Raw genomic sequence first — 25,648 nt, forward strand, 5'->3', positions numbered from 1 at the left:
CATTATATGAACTTCCGACGCAGAATATACAAATTCCAGTAAGTGTGTACAATACTTCCTTTCCTTTGTCATTTTTCATTATTACATATAACTTAAAGGGAATCTGTCACCCCTGTGACTTAAAAGATCTATTAATATGGGCATACAGGTAATATAAATGTTACACTAGTCCTAGCTGTCTGCCTCATATTAATGATCTTCTTGTGGAGAAATGTTATATTCTGCCTTTATGTTAATGATTTCTTCCAGGCTCTGGGGCGTGCAGTGCCTGGATGAAATTCCTTCCTCCTCTCCTCATTACAATACTACCCCCTCCCATATATGTCAGTTATGGCCTCAGAATCCCGCGCCTGCGCCCTTTACTCCCACAGAAATACATACCTCATACCCTACTATGGGCACTGCATTTAGTGATCTTCTGCGCAGGTGCTGGCGACTTCTGCTCCAGTGACCTCCGGTTTGCGTCTTCTCCCCAATTCCTCCCTGCATAGTCATCACTATGTACAAATGGTTCCTAGCAATGACTAGGGAGGAAGTGAGGAAAGCATATTATCGGGGCACACACCGGAGGTCACAGTGACTCACTGGCACCTCACAGAAGATCCCTGAATACAGTACCCACAGAAGGAAGTAAGAGGTATGGATTTTTGAGGGAGTGCAGGGCGCAGGCGCAGGCTCAGGATTCTGGGGCCAAAACTGACATGTATGGGAGGGGGGTAGTATTACAATGAGGACAGTGGGCAGGGATTTCTTACAGCACCGCACGCCTCAGAGCCTGGAAGAAATCATTAGAATAAGAAAAGAATATAACATTTCTCAACAACAAGACCATTAATATGAGGCATACAGGTAGGACTAGTGTAACATTTCTATCACCTGTATGCCCATATTAATAGGTCATATACGTCCTAGGGGGTGACAGAATCCATTTCATTTATGGACATCTATGGTTTGCTTTCTCTACCTGTGTGGATTGGTTGGTTGTTGCTGACATCTGATGAAAATTTCATGTCAATGGCACCTTTAAAAATATAATTAGAAAATTGGTGACGTGTTCAATACTTATTTCACCAGCTGTTTAAGATGTCTCCAAACGAGGCTTCATTGTAGATGCTACATGAAATTTAAAACTCTTCTGTCTCCTTTATGTGTTTTTTAGACATAAAAATGCAATTTTATACATCAGCACATGTAAGAAGCAGTTTTTCAGAAAGAGAACATCCTCAAATCCTCTTCTGAAGAAAGATGGCTGCTCTGTATTGCAGAATGTACAGTCCCTTTCATTCTGACCTTAAAGGGACACTGTCACCTGAATTTTGAGGGAACAATCTTCAGCCATGGAGGCGGGGTTTTTGATTCACCCTTTCCTTACCCGCTGCCTGCATGCTGGCTGCCATATTGGATTGAAGTTCATTCTCTGTCCTCCGTAGTACATGCCTACACAAGGCAATCTTGCCTTGCGCAGGCGTGTACTATGGAGGACAGAGAATGAACTTCAATCCAATATTGCAGCCAGCATGCAGCCAGCATGAATCAAAAACCCCAAAACCTCGCCTCCATGGCTGAAGATTGTTCCCTCCAAATTCAGGTGACAGTGTCCCTTTAAGATATATCATCTTGACTTGACTGTATATAGTTGAATGGTGGATTTCCAAATTAAGGGTATGTGTACACGTTGCGAATTCTCTGCGGATCCGCAGCGTTTTTTGCAGTGCAGAAACGCTGCAGATCCGCAATTGATTTACAGTACAATGTAAATCAACGAGAGAAAAAAATGCTGTGCACAGTTTGCGGAAAAACCGCTGCAGAAACGCTGCAGTTTAAAAGAAGTAGCATGTCAGTTATTTTTTTGTGAATCTGCAGCGTTTTTTTTAACCAATTCATTATAGAAAACCGCAGGGGTAAAAAATGCAGCAAACCCGCAAGAAAACCGCAGCAAAAACGCACAAAAACCACTGCGGAACCGCACAAAAAACGCGACAAATCCGCAGGTGCGTTTTCTGCCACGATCCGCTTAATCCGAAATGTGTGCACATAGCCTTAAGATAAATACAATGAACTGAAATAAGGTGCTGCAAAATTCTTTAAAAGGAAAGTTTTCCTTTGACATTTCTCTTAAAACCATCTTTTCTTGGCTCAGCCAAGTGTACATGTGTTTTTAATGGGGAAGGAGGAATTAACCACTGCCAGACTCCTCTGGATGTGTTTTATGTCCCATGAGAACAAAAGATCTATAACAATGGTGCAGGACTGTTTACTTTTCATTGGAATCTGTAAGTTCTGTCATTTTAACTAAGAAGATGGCACTAAACCTCAGTCAGAAGTTTTGGACCAGATAAGGTCAGCATTATGATATTATTCAGGCTGTTGTGATGTTAGTCATTAAAGTGGCAAACAAAGCAATATATCTGCATTAATAAGACTATTTGAACTTTGTTCCCACTCTTGAACTGCTGCACATGTATTCAGGAGAATACATAAAAGTAAAGGTGTCCCGTGCTTTTACTGTTATACAGGTAACCACTATGAAAAAGATAACATGGCTCCTGGGCTCCAATTCTAACATTATAATAGGGCTCATCGTTTGCCATTTACCAATTATTATTATTATTATTTATTTATATAGCACTATTGATTCCATGGTGCTGTACATGAGAAGGGGTTACATACGAATTAGATATCATTTACAGTAAGCAAATTAACAATTACAGACTGATACAGAGGGGGAGGACCCTGCCCTTGTGGGCTTACATTCTACAGGATGGTGGAGAAGGAGACAATAGGTTGAAGGTTGCTGGAGCTCCGGTGTTGGTGAGGCGGTAGCTTCGGTAGTGGTGAGTAGGCAGCGGGGTCAATGCAGGCTGTAGGCTTTCCTGAAGAGGTAGGTTTTCAGGTTCCATCTGAAGGATCCGAATGTGGTTGATGGTCGGACGTGTTGGGGCAAAGAATTCCAGAGGATGGGGGATATTCGGGAGAAGTCTTGGAGGCGGTTGGGTGAGGAGCGAATAAGTGTTTTAGGAGAGAAGGAGGTCTTGGGGAGGACCAGAGATTACATGAGGGAAGATATCAGGAGATTATTTCAGAGATATATGGAGGAGACAGGTTATGGATGGCTTTATAGGTTAGTATTAGTCATTTGAACTGGATACGCTGAGGGAATGGGAGTCAGTGAAAAGATTTGCAGAGGGGGAAGCGGAGGAGTAGCAAGAAGAATGATGAATTAGTCAGGCAGCAGAGTTAAGGATGGACTGGAGAGATGCAAGGGTCTTAGCAGGGAGGCCACAGAAAAGGATGTTGCACTAGTCTAGGCGGGAGATGATGAGGGCATGCACAAGTATTTTAGTAGATTGGCGGTTGAGGAAAGGACGGATTCTGGAGATATTTTTGAGTTGGAGGCAACAGGAGGTGGAAAGAGCTTGGATGTGCGGTTTTAAAGACAGGGCAGAGTCAAGGGTTACTCCGAGGCAGCAGACTTCCGGTACGGGGGAAAGCGTGATGTCGTTAATTGCTATAGATAGGTCAGGTAAGGAAGATCTATGAGATGGAGGAAAGATGATGAGTTCAGATTTGTCCACATTGAGTTTGAGGAAGCAAGAGGAGGAAAAGGAGGATATGGCTGATAGACACTCCGGATTCTGGACAGCAGAGAGGTGACATCTGGACCAGAAAGGTAGATCTGAGTGCCATCAGCATAAAGGTGGTACTGGAATTCATGGGACTTTATGAGTTGTCCCAGGCCAAGAGTATAGATTGAAAAGAGTAGGGGTCCTAGAACTGAGCCTTGGGGGACTCCAACAGAGAGAGGTGGGATGAGGAGGTAGTGTGGGAGTGGGAGACTCTGAATGTGCGGTTGGAAAGGTATAAGGAGATCCACGATAGGGTGAAGTCTTTGATGCCAAAGGAGGAGAGGATCTGTAATAGGAGGCAGTGGTCAACTGTGTCGAAAGCAGAGGACAGGTCTAGAAGGAGGTGTGCAGAGTATTGTCCGTTAGCTTTGGCTGTAAGTAGGTCATTAGTTATTATGGTCAGGGCTGTCTCCCCTTCCCTCTTACCTACCCACCTGTCCTCCTCTGCTGAGCTGCTCCTCAACCTCAAATATGTCCTAATAAAACATAAAACTCTACTTCTCCTCACTACTAGTGACATATCTCCCAACCCTGGACCCCCACAGCTCATACCTTGGAGGGAGAGTAGATGTGGACAGAGTGGACTTGAAAAGAGGGGAGGATAAGGGAGTGTAGGGGAGGGATTGGGCTAAAGGTGCAGTTTGAAGAAAGGAGAAGACCCACTCCTCCACCATGTCTGGATGAAATGGAGGCCGCCATAACACAGTGCAGCAGGGGAGACGGTGTCAGAGGGTGTTAGCCATGTTTCTGTGAGGCCGAGGAAGGCAAGCTCGTGTGAGAGAAAAATCTCATGAATAACATGAAGCTTATTGCAGATTGAGCAGGCATTACAGAGTGCTCTAGAGAGAGAGAGTAGGGGGTGGGAGCCAGGGGCACGGGTTTTATGTTGAAAGATTGCGGTAGTTCATATTAGATAGGGAGCGGTAGGAGGGGGTAGTAATGGGAGGTATGAGCTGTGGGGGTCTAGGGTTGGGAGATATGTCAATAGCAGTGAGGAGAAGTAGAGTTTTATGTTTTATTAGGACAGATTTGAGGTTGAGGAGCAGCTCAGCAGAGGAGGACAGGTGGGTAGGTAAGAGGGAAGGGGAGATGATTATTTGGTTAGAGGGTGCTGGGGTTTGTGGATAGTGAAGGAGAGTGAGGATCAGTGGAGCAAACACTCTAAGGGCATATGAAAACATGGTGAAGGAGTAAGATGGGTTAATAGAAAAGCTAGGTCCAAGTAATAGGAAGTGCTTACTCTGCAGACATACCCAAAAGAGACAGATACATAGTGTGGAGTCCTGACTAACTGCTGTTGAAATAACTGCACTTCACAATACTTAGCTGCCATGATACTTTGCTGCAACCGTGCCTTCCTAGAATGCTACTAAATTTATAGGACTAAGTAGAGGATCAGGTGAGAGGGATTGTGGGACCTAGTTTGGGATAAATTAGCAATTGGCCAACACACCAAGGGAGGTTACATGATCAAAGGCACTGGGCCTGGCTTCAACCATATGCAGTAACACCTTGCACCAGATAGTATCTCCTGTGACCCCAGCATGGATGTACAGCAGTAAGTATTGAATACAATGCAACAAATGATTTTAGCAAACATTCAGCAGGCACTGTTATATACCATTAAAGGAATTGTTGCAGGATGATTGGCAGCAGATGACAGCAAGAAGAGATTGTACCATTAAAGGAATTGTTGCAGGATGATAGGCAGCAGATGACAGCAAGCAGAGATTGTACCATTAAAGGAATTGTTGCAGGATGATAGGCAGCAGATGTACATGTACATGTGTGAAGAGAGGAGATGGATGTTAATTATTATTTCATTAATTATTATTATTTATTAATATAGCGCCATTTATTCCATGGTGCTTTACCAATTATAAAAATCTTCACTAGGGACAAAGGTCCCTTTGGCCCCCATTGGCACTAAGTTTAGTTTACAACTGCTAGTTCTTTTATTAGCCTTTCCAATGCACCTACGTTATTGTAAATAGATAATTGAATGCTATTATAACTCTTGAATTGGGAACTGCCAAGAAACATTGATACTTGTTATCTTTGGTGGAATACAATTCGTTGTTAAGAATCAATCTTTTTAAGACTATTATTGATGATTAATTAATAATAATTATGACATCTATAGACACCAATGTTATTTATTAGCATAACAGTACATTTATACTACAAGTTCTACTTTCTGCAGCCTCCATAAACAATCTCAGCAGGTTTATTCTACAGGAAATCAGAAAGGTTTTTAATTCCAAAATCTGCAATGCTAACGTGTTTTCAAACCGCCTCAGCATATATATCAGAATGCCATTATTATCTCACCAGAAAATAGAAACAAGGCTTTATTTTTACAATATCATGTGACTTAAAAGAAACATGTGGGATGAGATATAAGACATTTCCACTGTTAACATCTGTGTGTACTAGAGAAACTCTTTGACCTCACTGACCTTTTTTCGTAAAATAGAGAGTTTTTGTACAGAAGAGAGCTGTGGAAAGGTCAGCATGTTAGACTTCTCATGAGTTCTGGTGACTTTAGCTTTTACAACACATTGGGTACTCATAGAAGTTCAGTATGTGATCACACTTTTGGTACTAGTAATCTAGTTTTACAACTGAGTGTCAGAGATAAGATTAGTGACAATAATTTAGAGATAGCAAGTGAAGTTGGTAAAGTTTTCCAAGCAATACAAGATCAAAGGTAAACTGGTCACACATGCACAGATCCAGTCAGTAAATCATTCCTAGAGTAGAGATAATGGGCTTTGGTAATGTACAGTGGCTGTCCAAAGAATCAGGATGTTGATTTAATTCTGTGGAAACTTATGAAATATATATTTTCACAGTATATGTTTCCAGTTTAAATGAATGTAAGAGACCGCAGAATAACACTTTGCTTCCCTTAAGGTACCGTCACACTTTAGCGACGCTGCAGTGATACCGACAACGATCCGGATCGCTGCAGCGTCGCTGTTTGGTCGCTGGAGAGCTGTCACACAGACAGCTCTCCGGCGACCAACGATCCCGAGGTCCCCGGTAACCAGGGTAAACATCGGGTTACTAAGCGCAGGGCCGCGCTTAGTAACCCGATGTTTACCCTGGTTACCATCGTTAAAGTAAAAAAAAACAAACGCTACATACTTACCTACCGCTGTCTGTCCCCGGCGCTCTGCTTCTCTGCTCTGGCTGTGAGCGGCAGGCAGCCGGAAAGCAGAGCGGTGACGTCACCGCTCTGCTTTCCGGCCGCTGTGCTCACAGCCAGAGCAGAGAAGCACAGCGCCGGGGACAGACAGCGGTAGGTAAGTATGTAGCGTTTGTTTTTTTTACTTTAACGATGGTAACCAGGGTAAACATCGGGTTACTAAGCGCGGCCCTGCGCTTAGTAACCCGATGTTTACCCTGGTTACCAGCGAAGACATCGCTGAATCGGCGTCACACACGCCGATTCAGCGATGTCAGCGGGACCTCAACGATCAAAAAATGGCCCAGGCCATTCCGACACGACCAGCGATCTCACAGCAGGGGCCTGATCGCTGGTAAGTGTCACACATAGCGAGATCGCTACTGAGATCGCTGTTGCGTCACAAAACTTGTGACTCAGCAGCGATCTCGCTAGCGATCTCGCTATGTGTGACGGGGCCTTTACTCCAATACATATACAATACATATAATTTGAGAACAGTATGGAAATATTACAGATCAAAAGCAAAATATGTTGTATTCAGCAATTAAATACATCATTATTATCTGATGGCGGAACACTTGCTACTCTTCAACTCCCCCATACTCAAACATTATTATTAGCCTTCAGCTCAATCTAGAGCCATGACGACTTGATGGATGAACGCTCTGTAGGATGATAGATCTAGTTCAAGCCAAAATAGGTCCACCAAGGTCTTTTCTGCCATTATATTGATTGTATCAGGCCATCAGGTTGCTGGTCTCCCTCTTCGCCTTGTTCCTTCTATTCTTCCGACCATGATGTCCTTCTCCAGTGAGTGCTCTCTTCGTATGATGTATCCAAAGTAGGCAAGTCATAGCTTGGCAATCCTTGCATAGAGTGACATGTCTGGCTTGATTTGTTCCAAAATTGATTTGTTTGTTCTTCTTTCTTGGTATAGATAGCATCATTCTCTATCACCACATTTCAAAGGTGTTGATTCCTCTTCTGTCTTTCTGTCTTTTCTGTCTTCTTCTTTATCGTCCAGGTTTCCTATCCATTAATTATTACAGAAAGACCAAACTATGTATGAGTTGTGTCTTCATCACCATTGAAATGTACCTCAATTTGAAGACCTTGTTCAGTGACTTCATTGTTCATTTTCCCCTAGCTAGTCTCCTATTGACTTCTGGTGTCATTAAGGCATCTTGAGTGATCATTGATCCGAGTAGATTGAAATCCTTTACAACTTCCAGTTCATGGCCATCCATCTCAAATGTGTCCCAGTCATACCTGGCAGTACTCAAATAGACATGTGTTTTTGATAGAAAGAGAGGAATTAGCTGCTGGCAGAGGCTCGCCTCAAATAATAACCAATGATTGGGAATGTTAAAATTCAACATTCTTGATTATTTACTACTACAACGTGTAATTAGGGGAGATTCTGCAAACCCTTTTTTCTGCCTAAAGTATCAGGTTTACTCATCATTGCTTCATTGTGAATGGGAACTTTTAGATCTTTTTTTCAGGTAGATGTGTATATAGCTTGCATTTTGTCCAAAAGAAAATCACTTTTTAACCCCTTCCCGACCTTTGACGCATACGCTGCGTCATGAAAGTCGGTGCCATTCCGACCCATGACGCAGCATATGCGTCATGGAAAGATCGCGTCCCTGCAGATCGGGTGAAAGGGTTAACTCCCATTTCACCCGATCTGCAGGGACAGGGGGAGTGGTAGTTTAGCCCAGGGGGGGTGGCTTCACCCCCCCGTGGCTACGATCGCTCTGATTGGCTGTTGAAAGTGAAACTGCCAATCAGCGATTTGTAATATTTCACCTAAAAAAATGGTGAAATATTACAATCCAGCCATGGCCGATGCTGCAATATCATCGGCCATGGCTGGACACACTAATGTGCACCCACCCCACCCCTCCGATCGCCCCCCCAGCCCCCCGATCTGTGGTCCGCTCCCCTCGGTCCTGTGCTCCACTCCCCCGTCCTCCTGCCCGCTCCCCCGTGCTCCAATCACACCCCCGTGCTCCAATCAAACCCCCCCCGCACTCCGATCCCCCCCCGCACAGCGATCCCCCCCGCACAGCGATCTTCCCCCCGTGCTCCGATCCACCCGCCCGCACAGCGATCCCCCACTCCGTGCTCCAATCCACCCCCCCGTGTTCCGATCCACCCCCCCGTGCTCCGACGCCCCCCCCGTGCCCTGATCTCCCCCCCCCTTATACTTACCTGGCCTCCCGGGGACCGTCTGTCTTCTCTCCTGGGCGCCGCCATCTTCCAAAATGGCGGGCGCATGTGCAGTGCGCCCGCCGAATCTGCCGGCCGGCAGATTCGTTCCAGAGTGAATTTTGATCACTGAGATAGGTTATATCTCAGTGATCAAAATAAAAAAAAAGCAAATGACCCCCCCCCCCTTTGTCACCCCTATAGGTAGGGACAATAAAAAAAATAAATATATATTTTTTTTCCACTAAGGTTGGGGTAAGAACTAGGGGTAGGGTTAGGGTTAGGGTTAGGGGTAGGGTTAGGGGTAGGGTTAGGGGTAGGGTTAGGGGTAGGGGTAGGAGTAGGGTTAGGGGTAGGGTTAGGGTTAGGGTTAGGGGTAGGGTTAGGGGTAGGGTTAGGGCTAGGGTTAGGGCTAGGGTTAGGGTTCGGGATGTGCACAGTATTCTGGTCCTCTGCAGATTTTTCCGCTGCGGATTTGATAAATCCGCAGTGCTAAACCGCTGCGGATTTATGGCGGATTTACCATGTTTTTTCTGCGCATTTCAATGCGGTTTTACAACAGCGATTTTCTATTTGAGCAGTTGTAAAACCGCTGCGGAATCCGCAGAAAGAAGCGACATGCTGCGGAATGTAAACCGCTGCGTTTCCGTGCAGTTTTTCTGCAGCATGTGTACAGCGATTTTTGTTTCCCATAGGTTTGCATTGAACTGTAAACTCATGGGAAACTGCTGCGGATCCGCAGCGTTTTCCGCAGCGTGTGCACATACCTTTAGAATTAGGCTATGTGCACACGGTGCGGATTGGCCGCTGCGGATTCGCAGCAGTGTTCCATCAGGTTTACAGTACCATGTAAACATATGGAAAGCCAAATCCGCTGTGCCCATGGTGCGGAAAATACCGCGCGGGAATGCTGCATTGTATTTTCCGCAGCATGTCAATTCTTTGTGCGGATTCCGCAGCGTTTTACACCTGTTCCTCAATAGGAATCCGCAGGTGAAATCCTGACAAAAAACACTGGAAATCCGCGGTAAATCCGCAGGTAAAACGCACTGCCTTTTACCCGCGGATTTTTCAAAAATGGTGCTGAAAAATCTCATACGAATCCGCAACGTTGGCACATAGCCTTAGGGTTAGGGTTGGGTTGGAATTAGGGTTGTGGTTAGGGTTAGGGTTGTGTTGGGGTTACGGGTGTGTTGGGGTTAGGGTTGTGATTAGGGTTATGGCTACAGTTGGGATTAGGGTTAGGGGTGTGGGGGGGTTAGTGTTGGAGTTAGAATTGAGGGGTTTCCACTGTTTAGGCACATCAGGGGGTCTCCAAACGCAACATGGCGCCACCATTGATTCCAGCCAATCTTGTATTCAAAAAGTCAAATGGTGCTCCCTCACTTCCGAGCCCCGACGTGTGCCCAAACAGTGGTTTACCCCCACATATGGGGTACCAGCATACTCAGGACAAACTGCGCAACAATTACTGGGGTCCAATTTCTCCTGTTACCCTTGAGAAAATAAAAAAATTGCTTGCTAAAACATCATTTTTGAGGAAAGAAAAATGATTTTTTATTTTCACGGCTCTGCGTTGTAAACGTCTGTGAAGCACTTGGGGGTTCAAAGTGCTCACCACATATCTAGATAAGTTCCTTGGGGGGTCAAGTTTACAAAATGGGGTCACTTGTGGGGGGTTTCTACTGTTTAGGCACACCAGGGGCTCTGCAAACGCAACATGACGTCCGCAGACCATTCCATCAAAGTCTGCATTTCAAAAGTCACTACTTCCCTTCTGAGCCCCGACGTGTGCCCAAACAGTGGTTTACCCCCACACATGGGGTATCAGCATACTCAGAAGAAACTGGACAACAACTTTTGGGGTCCAATTTCTCCTGTAACCCTTGGGAAAATAAAAAATTCTGGGCTAAAAAATTATTTTTGAGGAAAGAAAACGTATTTATTATTTTCACGGCTCTGTGTTATAAACTTCTGTAAAGCACTTGGGGGTTGAAAGTGCTAACCACATATCTAGATAAGTTCCTTTGGGGGTCTAGTTTCAAAAATGGGGTCACTTGTGTGGGGTTTCTACTGTTAAGCCACACCAGGGGCTCTGCAAACGCAACGTGACGCCCGCAGACCATTCCATCAAAGTCTGCATTTCAAAAGTCACTACTTCCCTTCTGAGCCCCCACGTGTGCCCAAACAGTGGTTTACCCCCACACATGGGGTATCAGCTTACTCAGGAGAAACTGGACAACAACATTTGTGGTCTAATTTCTCCTGTAACCCTTGGGAAAATAAAAAATTCTGGGCTAAAAAATTATTTTTGAGGAAAGAAAACGTATTTATTATTTTCACTGCTGTGTGTTATGAACTTCTGTGAAGCACTTGGGGGTTCAAAGTGCTCACCTCACATCTAGATAAGTTCCTTTCAGGGTCTAGTTTCCAAAATGGGGTCACTTGTGGGGGGTTTCTACTGTTTAGCCACATCAGGGGCTCTGCAAACGCAACGTGACGCCCACAGAGCATTCCATCAACGTCTACATTTCAAAACGTCACTACTTCACTTCCGAACCCCAGCATGTGCCCAAACAGTGGTTTACCCCCACATATGGGGTATCAGCGTACTCAGGAGAAACTGGACAACAACTTTTGGGGTCAAATTTCTCCTGTTACCCTTGGGAAAATAAAAAATTGCGGGCTAAAAAATCATTTTTGAGAAAATAATTTTTTTTTTTTTTCATGGCTCTGCGTTATAAACTTCTGTGAAGCACTTGAGGGTTCAAAGTGCTCACCACACATCTAGATTAGTTCCTTTGGGGGTCTAGTTTCCAAAATGGGGTCATTTGTGGGGGATCTCTAATGTTTAGGCACACAGGGGCTCTCCAAAAGCGACATGGTGTCCGCTAATGATTGGAGCTAATTTTCCATTTAAAAAGCCAAATGGCGTGCCTTCCCTTCTGAGCCCTGCCGTGCGCCCAAACAGTGGTTTACCCCCACATATGGGGTATCTGCGTACTCAGGACAAACTGGAAAACAACATTTGTGGTCCAATTTCTCCTATTACCATTGGCAAAATAGGAAATTCCAGGCTAAAAAATCATTTTTGAGAAAAGAAAAATTATTTTTTATTTTCATGGCCCTGCATTATAAACTTCTGTGAAGCACCTGGGGGTTTAAAGTGCTCAGCATGCATCTAGATAAGTTCCTTGGGGGGTCTAGTTTCCAAAATGGGGTCACTTGTGGGGGAGCTCCATTGCATAGGCACACAGGGGCTCTCCAAATGCGACATGGTGTCCGCTAACAATTGGAGCTAATTTTCCATTCAAAAAGTCAAAAGGCCCGCCTTCCCTTCCGAGCCCTGCCGTGTGCCCAAACAGTGGTTTACCCCCACATATGAGGTATCGGCGTACTCGGGAGAAATTGCTCAACAAATTTTAGGATCCATTTTATCCTATTGCCCATGTGAAAATGAAAAAATTGAGGCAAAAAGAAATTTTTTGTGAAAAAAAAGTACTTTTTCATTTTTACGGATCAATTTGTGAAGCACCTGAGGGTTTAAAGTGCTCACTAGGCATCTAGATAAGTTCCTTGGGGGGTCCAGTTTCCAAAATGGGGTCACTTGTGGGGGAGCTCCAATGTTTAAGCACACAGGGTCTCTCCAAACGCGACATGGTGTCCGCTAACGATGGAGATAATTTTTCATTCAAAAAGTCAAATGGCGCTCCTTCCCTTCCGAGCCTTACCATGTGCCCAAACAGTAGTTTACCCCCACATGTGAGGTATCGGTGTGCTCAGGAGAAATTGCCAAACAAATTTTAGGATCCATTTTATCCTGTTGTCCATGTGAAAATGAAAAAATTGAGGCTAAAAGAATTTTTTTTGTGAAAAAATAGTACTTTTTCATTTTTACGGATCAATTTGTGAAGCAGCTGGGGGTTTAAAGGGCTCCCTATGCATCTAGATAAGTTCCTTGGGGCGTCTAGTTTCCAAAATGGGGTCACTTGTGGGGGAGCTCCAATTTTTAGGCACACGGGGGCTCTCCAAACTTGACATGGTGTCCGCTAAAGAGTGCAGCCAATTTTTCATTCAAAAAGTCAAATGGCGCTCCTTCCCTTCCAAGCCCTGCCGTGCGCCCAAACAGTGGTTTACCCCCACATATGAGGTATCAGCGTACTCAGGACAAATTGGACAACAACTTTCGTGGTTCAGTTTCTCCTTTTACCATTGGGAAAATACAAAAATTGTTGCTGAAAAATCATTTTTGTGACTAAAAAGTTAAATGTTCATTTTTTCCTTCCATGTTGCTTCTGCTGCTGTGAAGCACCTGAAGGGTTAATAAACTTCTGGATTGTGGTTTTGTGCACCTTGAGGAGTGCAGTTTTTAGAATGGTGTCACTTTTGGGTATTTTCAGCCATATAGACCCCTCAAACTGACTTCAAATGTGAGGTGGTCCCTCTAAAAAAATGGTTTTGTAAATTTCGTTGTAAAAATAAGAAATCGCTGGTCAAATTTTAACCCTTATAACTTCCTAGCAAAAAAAAATTTTGTTTCCAAAATTGTGCTGATGTAAAGTAGACGTATGGGAAATATTATTTATTAACTATTTTGTGTCACATACCTCTCTGGTTTAACAGAATAAAAATTCAAAATGTGAAAATTGCGAAATTTTCAAAATTTTCGCCAAATTTCCGTTTTTATCACAAATAAACACAGAATTTATTGACCTAAATTTACCACTAACATGAAGCCCAATATGTCACGAAAAGACAATCTCAGAACCGCTAGGATCCATTGAAGCGTTCCTGAGTTATTACCTCATAAAGGGACACTGGTCAGAATAGCAAAAAACGGCAAGGTCTTTAAGGTCAAAATAGGCTGGGTCATGAAGGGGTTAAACCATTCCTCTTAAAGAGCCTCTGTCACCACGGCCACCCAGCTAGTGAATCCCAGCCCCGCAGTGTGTCATGCATTATGCACACTGCGAGGCTGGGATTCACTAGCTGGGTGGCCGCACTGGCCGCACAGGCGCAGTCTGCAAGACTGCATGTGAGGTCAGACAGCCAGAGCTCACTGCGCCTGCCCCAGCCAGTACTAAACAGCGCAGGCGCCGGATTTCATGGGAAAACAGCGCGAAGGGGGCGGCGCCCGGCGCCCCAGAAGATATTAGTGACGGCAATGTGGCGTTTCCAGCAGGGGTGTTAAGACCTGCCTCCAGGTCTAAAGAAAGGTATTTTGGCAAAATTATAAAACGCTTTATTTTGGCAATAACTGCACCAAAAATAAAAAGAGCCACCTTGTTAGAATGCAGCATTACTGCTGCACAAGGTGGCTCTTTTAGTTTATAACGGCTGGAGGGGGTGACAGAGGCCCTTTAAATGGTTATTCCCAAAATGATTGTCACCTCATGATAATATTCACCCAATCTCACACTATTGTGCCATATTAAGCCCCCCCAATGATGCCTGCCCATTCAACTTACCCTTCATTGCCATTGGAACCATCCTCAAATAGTTTTAATGACAACTGATGAGCATGCACAGGGACCATCTTGTATCCATGAGCTCCCTCACTCTAAGGCACATGCTTCAAATCTTTGATGAGCCAGATGCCCATGCCAGCTCTTTATCTGCCTTCATTAAATTATGTATGCGCTGTGTGTTGAATACTTGGAGCAGTCAGGCAACGTAGTTCAACTGTTTTGTGTTGAGCAGGCCCACAACCTGTCTTTCATAAAGTCGGGTTGATGGGGTTTCATACACTGACTTTGGAACCTTTTAATCTTTTATATTATTAATAGTTATCATGATACTGTTCTTTATGAAAAATAATGTGATTGTTGGAATAACCCTTTAAATATATCTAAAGATAAGCCATGGCATAGGGTAAGGTAACTATTCACCTTTTTTCTCGATAGAGATGACATGGTTGTATAAAGTGTAGCGTGGCTAAAGGATGTCTAATCGATGGGAGATATGTGTCTTATAGATGGCTTGTTGCTGTGATGTAACCATGGCTACCTATATGTGTTTCAGGACCTGTGGTGATGTCACAACCACATGTCTGGTCATGTGATGGGTTCTGGGTGTGGTTAGACATATAAAAGAAAGCCTAATGCTTAACACAGGTAGATATGTGTGGAGGTGAAACCCTCCTGAGTGTGTTACGGCTTCAGGACTGAGCCGGATGAACTGGACACTTGTTTTTCTTTACCTGAACCAAAGGCTATTTGTTTTCTGTTGTTTGCCACATGGTTTATGAAGCAATAAACCCAGTGAACTTTAAAGGAACCTGTCTCCTGAGTGTCAGCCGTCGCAGCTGAGTGAGTGAAATCCCTACAATTGGTGGAGAATGCGGGCAGCGTTCCCAGCGGAGACGTGAGTTTATTTTGAATGTCCTGGGTCAAGGCTGTTGCAAGCCAGCAAGCATTGCCGGAGAAAATGGAGGACCTGCTGAAACAATTGGTCCAGATGCAGTCACAGCAGGAGAAAAGGCAGCAAGAGACCAACAGGCTGTTGATGCAGCAGATACAGAGCTAGCAGGAGCAACGGCAGCAGATGCAACAAAGCCAGCAGGAGCAACGGCAGCAGTTACAACAGAGCCAGCAGCAGATGCAGCAGAGCCAGCAGGAGCAACGGCAGCAGATGCAGCAGAGCCAGCAGGAGCATCAGCAGCAGATGCAGCTTCTGGCAACCGCCATCCAGGGCAAGGCGAGCGCCCCAACCCCAGGTTTGGCTGATGACACCCACGTCCGGAAAACGGTAAGACGCGCATTGCAGAAAATGACTCCCGGGGATGATGTTGAGGCCTTCCTGACGGTGTTTGAGAGGGTCGCTGAGAGGGAAAAACTTCCGCCAGAGCAGTGGGCAGAGGTACTTGCGCCATACCTGACGGGAGAACCCCAGAAGGCGTACTATGATTTGACCTTGCAGGATGCCAAAGAGTATCACAAATTGAAAGCCGAGATTCTCGCACGTTTGGGGGTGACACTGACTGTCAGGGCACAGCGAGTTCACTCCTGGGGCTATCGCCGGGACAAACCACCTCGTTCCCAAATGTTTGATCTGTTGCACCTGGTCCAGAAATGGCTGCAGCCAGAGTCCTCTGCGCCTGCACAGATGGTAGAACGGGTGATGATGGATCGGTTTGTCCATTCCCTCCCGAGGCCTATACAGTCTTGGGTTGCCCAGGGTGATCCCCAGAATGCCGACGAGCTGATCGGACTGGTTGAGAGGTACCAAGGGTTGGAAGGCTCCTTCGGGAGGCAGCCCATGCTGTACTGGGGATCCCAGAAGGCAGCTGAGTCCCAAAAAGGGGTGGTGCGTCCAAGGTCACAAAGGGCGGGGGAGGTGGTGCCCAAGGTCCCCACGGGTGATATTATTTGTTGGAGGTGCCACAAGCCAGGACATATAGCTGCCCGTTGTTCCCAAACCACTGAGCAGATGGACTGCAGCATGGGACGCCGTTGTTCATACTATGCGTATCCAGCTTGCAGTGTGAACTCTCCGCCCAACGAGGGACCTCAAGCATGTCCCGTGAAGGTGAACGGTCAAGCAGTAACGGCACTGTTAGACTCGGGGAGCCTAGTGACCCTGGTGAGGGCCACTTTTCCTCTCCACCTGCTCCCGGGAAAGAAGGTCGGAGTGCGGTGCATACATGGTGATGCAAAGGACTACCCTGTGGCCAGTGTGAACATTGAAACGACATGTGGCACGGAGTCCCACATAGTCGGCGTCGTTCAGGACTTGTTGCACCCTATAATTATTGGCCGGGATTTCTGTTTGTTTTGGGATTTGTGGGGGAAAGGTTCTGAGCTCCCTAGCAAGAGTAGGGAACCAGTGAACCCGGGAAGGGTGGTGCCACACCCAGAGTCAGACAGATTTCCTTTTTGTGTCCTGGCTGGAGATGAGGAGGAAGTGTCCCCTGCATCTGACATTCTGGAGTTAGAGGTATCCGGTGAAAATTTTGGGACTGCCCAACATAGGGACCCCACTCTGAGGGAAGCCTTTAATAATGTCACAGTTATTGACGGGGTGGTACAGGAGCCGGGGGCAGACACAAGATTTCCCCATTTTCTAATGAGCAGGGAGTTGTTGTACCGGGTCACGAAAATAAGGGAGGAGTTGGTAGAGCAGTTGGTAGTGCCGGGTCCATATAGACGGAAGGTGTTGGACATGGCCCATTCACACATCTTGGGTGGACACCTAGGGGTGGAAAAAACGCAGGAACGGGTTGTGCAGAGGTTCTATTGGCCTGGGTGCCACCGGGAAATAGTGAACTATTGCAGGTCCTGCCCTACATGTCAGCTAACTGCTCCCACTCCTCATTTCCGGAACCCCCTTGTGCCACTGCCCATTATTGAGGTGCCATTCGAGAGAATTGCCATGGACTTGGTCGGTCCCTTAGTTAAATCAGCCCGGGGCCATCAGTATATATTAGTCATCCTGGACTACGCCACACGCTATCCTGAGGCAATTCCCTTGAGAAATTCTTCTTCAAAGAGTATAGCTCGCGAGTTGGTCCATGTCTTTTCCCGGACAGGTCTGCCGAAGGAGATCCTGACTGACCAGGGGACACCTTTCATGAGCAAGGTGATGAGGGAACTATGCAAAGCCCTGAAAATCTCCCAGTTGAGGACCTCGGTGTACCATCCCCAGTCAGATGGCCTTGTTGAGAGATTTAACAAGACACTGAAGAGTATGCTGAGAAAAGCTATAGAGAAAGACGGTAGAGACTGGGATTGTCTCTTACCCTATTTGATGTTTTCCATTCGTGAAGTTCCACAGGCCACCACAGGTTTCTCACCGTTTGAGCTTCTGTATGGCCGACATCCACGAGGACTCCTGGATATAGCCAAGGAAACCTGGGAAGCCGAAGTCACGCCCCACAGAAGCGTCATTGAGCATGTGGCCCTGATGCAGCAGAGGATTGCAAAGGTGATGCCTATCGTGAAAGAACACCTTCTCCAAGCACAAGAAGCTCAGGCCAGGGTCTACAACCGGTCTGCAAGAGTGAGGCAATTCAATCCGGGAGACCGAGTTCTTGTGTTAGTTCCGACAGTGGAAAGCAAGTTCTTGGCCAAATGGCAAGGGCCATATGAGGTTGTCGAGAAACTTGGTGAAGTAAATTATAAAATTCACCAACCAGGAAGACGGAAACCATTCCAAGTATACCATGTCAACCTTATCAAGCCGTGGCAAGATAGAGAGCCGACAGTAACTCCATCGTTGTTAAGCAACCCAGAAGATGAGGTTGGAGCGGTTACTATAGCGGAGACGCTATCGGAGTCCCAGAAACAGCAATGCCGGGAGTTACTCCAGAAAAACAGGGACCTGTTTTCCGAGTTGCCTGGGTACACGAAGGTCATAGAGCATGAGGTCCTGACAGAGCCCCATGTGCGCGTGAACGTGAAGCCCTATAGAATTCCTGAGGCCCGTCGAGAAATAGTCTCCAAGGAAGTGGAGCGTATGTTGAAGCTTGGAGTCATTGAGGAATCCAAGAGCGGTTGGTCGAGCCCAATTGTCCTGGTCCCAAAACCTGATGGGGAGTGGAGATTTTGCAACGACTATAGGAAGTTGAATGAGGTCTCCAAGTTCGACGCATATCCCATGCCCCGAGTTGATGAGCTCATCGAAAGGCTTGGGCCCGCCAGGTACATAACCACCTTGGATTTGACGAAGGGGTATTGGCAGATCCCCATGGCACAGGAAGCCAAGGAGAAGACGGCGTTTTCTACACCAGATGGATGCTTCCAGTATGTCCGGATGCCATTTGGCCTACAGGGAGCTCCGGCCACCTTCCAAAGGGCTATGGATAGAGTCCTTGCACCCCACAAGGCATACGCTGCTGCGTACCTAGATGATATCGTCATCTTTAGCCCGGACTGGGAGAGTCATCTGGAGAAAGTCCAAGCGGTGTTTGATGCTATAAGAGAGGCCGGATTTACAATAAACCCGAAGAAGTGTGCATTGGGTAAAGAAGAAGCTAAGTACCTTGGATACATAGTGGGTCATGGAGAAATAAAACCCCAAATCAGTAAAGTGGAGGCAATTCAAACATGGCCAAAACCAGTTTCCAAGAAGCAAGTTAAAGCCTTCCTGGGAATCGTGGGATATTACAGGAGGTTCATCCCAAACTTCGCCACAATGGCGGCGCCTCTGACTGACCTGCTAAAAGGGACAAAATCAGTAATGGTTAAGTGGTCCGAAGAAACAGATTCAGCCTTCCAAGAAATGAAAGAGGCTTTATGTAAGCAACCCGTTCTGATGGCCCCAAACTTCAAGAAAGAGTTTATTCTTCAGACAGATGCCTCAGATGTTGGGGTGGGAGCAGTCCTTTCCCAAGAACTACATGGAGAGGAGCATCCTGTTCTCTATCTGAGTAGGAAGCTGTCCTCGTCTGAAAAGAACTACTCAGTCGTTGAAAAGGAGTGCTTGGCCATAAAATGGGCAGTCGACACATTACAGTACTATTTGCTGGGACGTAAATTTAGACTGATATCCGACCATGCCCCACTTAGGTGGATGAGGGAAACGAAGGGTAGAAATGCTAGGGTCACCCGTTGGTTCTTAGCCCTGCAGGACTTCTGTTTCCATGTGGAACATAGGGCCGGAAAGCTGCACGGTAATGCTGATGCCCTGTCAAGAATCCCTTGTCTAGTGGGAGAAAGTGCCAAGCCCCACGGCTTTAGGCAGAGGGGGGAGGTATGTAGCGTGGCTAAAGGATGTCTAATCGATGGGAGATATGTGTCTTATAGATGGCTTGTTGCTGTGATGTAACCATGGCTACCTATATGTGTTTCAGGACCTGTGGTGATGTCACAACCACATGTCTGGTCATGTGATGGGTTCTGGGTGTGGTTAGACATATAAAAGAAAGCCTAATGCTTAACACAGGTAGATATGTGTGGAGGTGAAACCCTCCTGAGTGTGTTACGGCTTCAGGACTGAGCCAGATGAACTGGACACTTGTTTTTCTTTACCTGAACCAAAGGCTATTTGTTTTCTGTTGTTTGCCACATGGTTTATGAAGCAATAAACCCAGTGAACTTTAAAGGAACCTGTCTCCTGAGTGTCAGCCGTCGCAGCTGAGTGAGTGAAATCCCTACAAAAGACTGATGGCCAATGAATCATCTAACATTTATAGTCACCCTTAAAGGGAACCTGTGATCGAGACTTACCCCTAGAAGCTGTTAGGAGTTCTTTATCAGCCGTTTAATACTTTTATTAATGAAACCTATATTGGTCCTAAAATGTAAGTGTTTGAAAACCATGTGTTATAGTCCCTGTTCTCCCTGCCTGCAGTCCCAGGACTAGTGAAGAGAGGAGTGAACTGTGCAGGGATGAGGAGAAGAGCGATGGCTTTTCCTCCCTGCTCTCCCCTCATGTGCCAGAATGTCAGTTACACTACTGTGGGCATGCTCCCACTACACAGTAGCATTAATTGACAATGGTCTCAGACTTATCTAGTGACCACAGGCAGGGAAAGCAGGGACAATTAAAGTTCATTTTAAAATACTTTGATTCAGCATTTCCTAGTAACACAGGCATCATAAAAAAGGGGTATTAGAGGGTGGATAAAGCTCTCCTAATCTCTTCTAGGGGTAAATCCTGATGACCTGTTCCCTTTAAAGAGGACTTGTCCTTACTCCTGACCTGTGGCTACTTCCTGTTAACAATTCTGCAGCATCTTTTTGGAACTCTGCATTCTACAATTATTCTGTTATTCCTCATGGAAGTGCTTGACTTAATTGACAACTGGACATCACCATTTCCATATTAAATAGGCAATATTTGTTGTGTGGTTGATCATCTTATGTGTATGGGGTCCTTCCAGCTCTCTCCTGGCAAACTATGTCAGAGAAGGATTGATGGGTGGTGGTTTTGTTTGGAGGAAGACTGGGTTGCAGGTGCCTGCATCATGCTGGGTCCGGAACTGCTGAGGCTGCATCCCATGTTGCCCATTGGAAAGAATAGGGGACAAGACAGGCCCAATGACCCAGGAAGAAGGAAGAGGGGGCATGACTAAGCCAGGCAGTGAGGAGAAAGCGCGCGAAGAAACAGAGAATTTCCCGCCGGCAGCGAGGGCAGAGGCAGGCATGCGGCATGCTCCGCAGTATGAGAGACAGCACGGGGCAGAACTGTGGCAGAGCTTTCATGTACAGGCCACTGAGTGAGTGAGAGCGCCGATCACCCGGCTAAGCAAAGTGCAGCGCTCGCGCGGAGGAGCAAGAGCCCGGTGCGTCCTCCATTGCTGACAGACGCACAGCGGCACCCATGTGGGACAGAGACTGCTGCAGCGATCCTCACTTCAGCTGGCACATAGAGGAGCGCACGCCGAGCAGAGCTGTGCAGAGCAGCCATTCAGGTGACGGCAGCTGCTCAGAGAGACATGTTCCACGAGGAACCTCGCGGAGAGCTTTACTCTTTTGCTCCACAGTTAAATGAACAGAAGCAAGATCGTGTATTGGGCGGGGAAGCCTGAAGATGTTGGACTCTGCCGGCACTACATCTCTCATTGGACCGCCAGCGACTAAAGGATTGCGGAGTCACGATAAGTTGTATTTGATAGCAAGACTGTTGTGTGGTATCACAATTACCCTGTTTTCACCTGATTTTCCCCTTTCCTGTTATATTCCCTGCTATCTCCCTGCAAGGAGTTTATTACTGTAGATTAAAGCACATTCTTGTTGACCCCTGCTCTGCGCCTCTGCGTTACTGCATCGGTTTAACTTGCTTACAGTGGTAGAGATAGAGATAGAGAAAGGAGAAAAATGTAAGTCAGTTTAGCCTGGACGTTTGACCCCACAAAAGCTGTCTGGTATAGGCTTTCTCATCTCTCATTGAAAACACATGAATGCTCAGCTAACAACTAAAGGTACCGTCACACTAAGCGACGCTGCAGCGATACCGACAACGATCCGGATCGCTGCAGCGTCACTGTTTGATCACTGGAGAGCTGTCACACAGACAGCTCTCCAGCGACCAACGATCCCGAGGTCCCCGGTAACCAGGGTAAACATCGGGTTACTAAGCGCAGGGCCGCGCTTAGTAACCCGATGTTTACCCTGGTTACCATCCTAAAAGTAAAAAAACAAACGCTACATACTTACATACCGCTGTCTGTCCCCGGCGCTCTGCCTCTCTGGTCTGGCTGTGAGCGCCGGGCAGCCGGAAAGCACAGCGGTGATGTCACCGCTCTGCTTTCCGGCCGCTGTGCTCACAGCCAGAGCAGAGAAGCACAGCGCCGAGGACAGACAGCGGTAGGTAAGTATGTAGTGGTTGTTTTTTTACTTTAACGATGGTAACCAGGGTAAACATCGGGTTACTAAGCGCGGCCCTGCGCTTAGTAACCCGATGTTTACCCTGGTTACCAGCGAAGACATCGCTGAATCGGTGTCACACACGCCGATTCAGCGATGTCTGCGGGGAGTCCAGCGACGAAATAAAGTTCTGGACTTTCTTCCCCGACCAGCGACAGCACAGCAGGGGCCTGATCGCTGCTGCCTGTCACACTGGACGATATCGCTAGCCAGGAGGCTGCAACGTCACGGATCGCTAGCGATATCGTCTAGTGTGACGGTACCTTAACGCATGCGTATGGCCATTTTAACAATACCAGCATGGATTAGACAGTGTCATTGTGTAGGATCAATGGATAAGAGATTGCGCATGGAATTATGGATTTTTCAAAATGTAGATGTCAGGTCATTTCTTCTTTTCTAGGAGTATTACAGGAATTTTTTCAATGAAAGAGTCTGTACCTTTTGCGGAGGGCTAATCCAATATGCTGAAATTTATTCTGTTCAATATTAATATTAACATACTTGTATTGTTATATTGATAAACCTATTATTACTTATTTACTTACTTTTCAGCAGATCACAAAGGTATAATTCATATTGTTCCTGTTATTCAGTCCTTGTACCATGATCAACAAATACAGCAAATAAAGCTCCAAAAAAACCAGCATACTGTCACCACAGCCCCCTCACACATTACGACACCTTCACAGTCCCCAATACAGTATGATGCTTGCACAGATCCCCAGACAGAATGCTGGACCACTCAGTCACCACACACACCTAAGTTGCCATCACACTCAATATGATGCCCCACAGCATTCCTAAACAGTATGATGGTCACACCAGCCCCCCCAAAATAGCCCCCACAGCTCCTTATACACAATATGATGGTCCTCGTGGTCTCCTACACAGTATAATCCCTCACAGTCCCAAACACAGAATGACCCTCACAATATTATCCCCCACACAGTATGATCACTTCCACAACTCCCAAAAGAGAATGAAGGCTCCCACAGCCCCCACAACACAGTATAATCCCCCACACCCCCAACTCAATATTATCCCCTGCAGATCTCCAACATATTATAATCCCCACACAACCCCCCAAACAGTATGAAAGCTACACATAACTTCCCCAACACAGTATGCTCTCCCACAGTTGCCCTGTACAGTATGGTGGACCTACATATATTCTCCAACAGTGAATGACCATTAAAAAAAAAACACTACTCACGTCACTCTCCTTTTCTCAGCATACTGCTCCTGTCTTTGCTTTGTGCAGATTGAGGATCCACCACAGGCCCAATTTAGTGACGTCATCGCAGCTGCTCCACTGAGATACTCAGTCTTACAGACTGAATGGCAAAAGAGGGTGCTGTCCTTTACCATTATATTCACTGGTATAGGATGCAAATACCAGTTAAATCAGAACTTCAGAAGGGGGGGGGGACAGTGGGCTCGGTGGTTTTCCCGTACTGGTCCACAGCCCAGATAGGAAAGCCTAAGGCCCAGATGTGGCCCATGGGCCACAGTGTGCCCAGGTCTGATGTAGCCAAACCACATTGCTCCAAAAAATTAAGGGAACTCTTAAACAGCATAATGTAACTCCAAGTAAATCAAACTTCTGTGAATCAACCTGTTCAGTTATGAAGCAACACTGATTGTGAATCAGTTTCTCCTGCTGTTGTGCAAATGGAACAGACAACAGGTAGAAATGATAGGCAATGATAGGCAATAAGCAAGGCAGCTCTTGGAGGAAATCCCTCAGGAAAACATGTGCCGCCTCATCAGGAGCATGCCCAGGCGTTAAAGGGAAATCATACAGGCACGTAGAGACCACACACACTACTGAGCATCACTTCCTTGTCTTGAGGCATTTCCAATGAAGTTGGATCAACCTGTAAGTTAATTTTACACTTTGATTTTGAGTATCACTCCAAATCCAGACCTCCATGGGAGATTAATTTTGATTTACAGCGATCATTTTTATCTTTTATTGTTCTCAACACATTCCACTATGTAATGAATAAAGATTTGCAACTGGAATATTTCATTCAGGGATATCTAGTATGTGGTATTTTAGTGTTCCCTTTATTTTTTTTAATCAGTGTATTTATATCTTGATCATAGGATCTTGAATAGATTAAATTTACTGAATAGACTGATGATTCTTATACATAATGGATTCAACTAGTTTGAGGCTGAGCCCATGACTTTCAGTGATGTCCATTGTCTACAGTTCTAGCAGTGGTCAGCTTGGCCCAAAACATACATAACATACATACATAACTTTCACAAGAATGTCACTTGAATTATTCTGAAATAAATGAGTGCTCCATGACTATACCTGAATATTCCTGTAGGATTATGTGCTATATAAATACAACTTGCCATACATGTATATGTCAATGAAACATACTAATAATAACGAATTAGGTGCAACTCTCAGTATACTTTCAGTATAATGTTTTACAATAACAGAATCCTGCTTATGACAAATATTTGGTAGATATATTTAATACAAAAATATCATGATATGTGACTACAAAAAATGCCTGAAAAATCTTCGAGACTAGAATAGTAGTAACTTGTTGTTTTCCATATCTAAGGGAAGATACCAACGTGATTTATTGTGTTTTCAAGAATAACATTTGAAGAGGGGAGAGCAGGTCTTGTCACTGTCAGCACAAATAAACTCAACATAGTTGAGATTCCTTAATAATTAATTCTGTGAGGGGGTGAGTAAATTTACATGTAAATTATCAGCACACAATTTTGCTCTTTATGTGCTGTATGTTTCTCTGTTTTATTAGGCTGTAACATCTTGATATTATTACATAATGTGTACAAGCTACAAATATCACCTTATATAACCCTATACTACTTAAAAACATCCAAGATGAAATGTAATCAACTCATATGTTGAAAATAAAAACCCATTGAATATTATCATTTCCTTCTCAAGGAGCATCGCCGCTACAGATCATGAACCCACAGATGCACGCAAGTCATTCCCATGTTTTGATGAACCCAATAAAAAAGCAACTTACAGCATTTCCATTACTCACACAAACGACTATAATGCGCTCTCCAATATGCCTATAGAGGTAACTATGTCATTTGTTTGTCTTTCTGCCTGTTGTCTATCATATTAATTTTTTGCCATGCTATTATCATTTTGAGCAGAAAAATCATCCTCCGGCAAATTTTGTCCAGTCAGTTTTTCAGACAAGTCTTCTTGAATGCATTGACTGCTTGCATGATGAGTGTCCTTGAAAGTCTGCTCTATGTTACTGTAAAATATTCCTGCTAAAGAAGGAGAAGAG

At 45.5% G+C, this 25,648-nt stretch overlaps 1 protein-coding gene across 1 annotated transcript in view; it reads left to right on the forward strand.

Annotated features, from left to right (window-relative positions):
- The window catches only part of ENPEP (glutamyl aminopeptidase), a 140,301-nt gene that overhangs the window by 33,068 nt on the left and 81,585 nt on the right, over nt 1-25,648 (forward strand). The window contains exon 2 of the mRNA XM_069743856.1: nt 25,288-25,429. Within this exon, the coding sequence (XP_069599957.1) occupies nt 25,288-25,429 (142 nt within the window). The remainder of the gene's footprint in view (nt 1-25,287; nt 25,430-25,648) is intronic.

This window comes from Ranitomeya imitator, chromosome 1 (genome assembly GCF_032444005.1).
Source record: "Ranitomeya imitator isolate aRanImi1 chromosome 1, aRanImi1.pri, whole genome shotgun sequence".
NCBI lineage: Eukaryota > Metazoa > Chordata > Amphibia > Anura > Dendrobatidae > Ranitomeya > Ranitomeya imitator.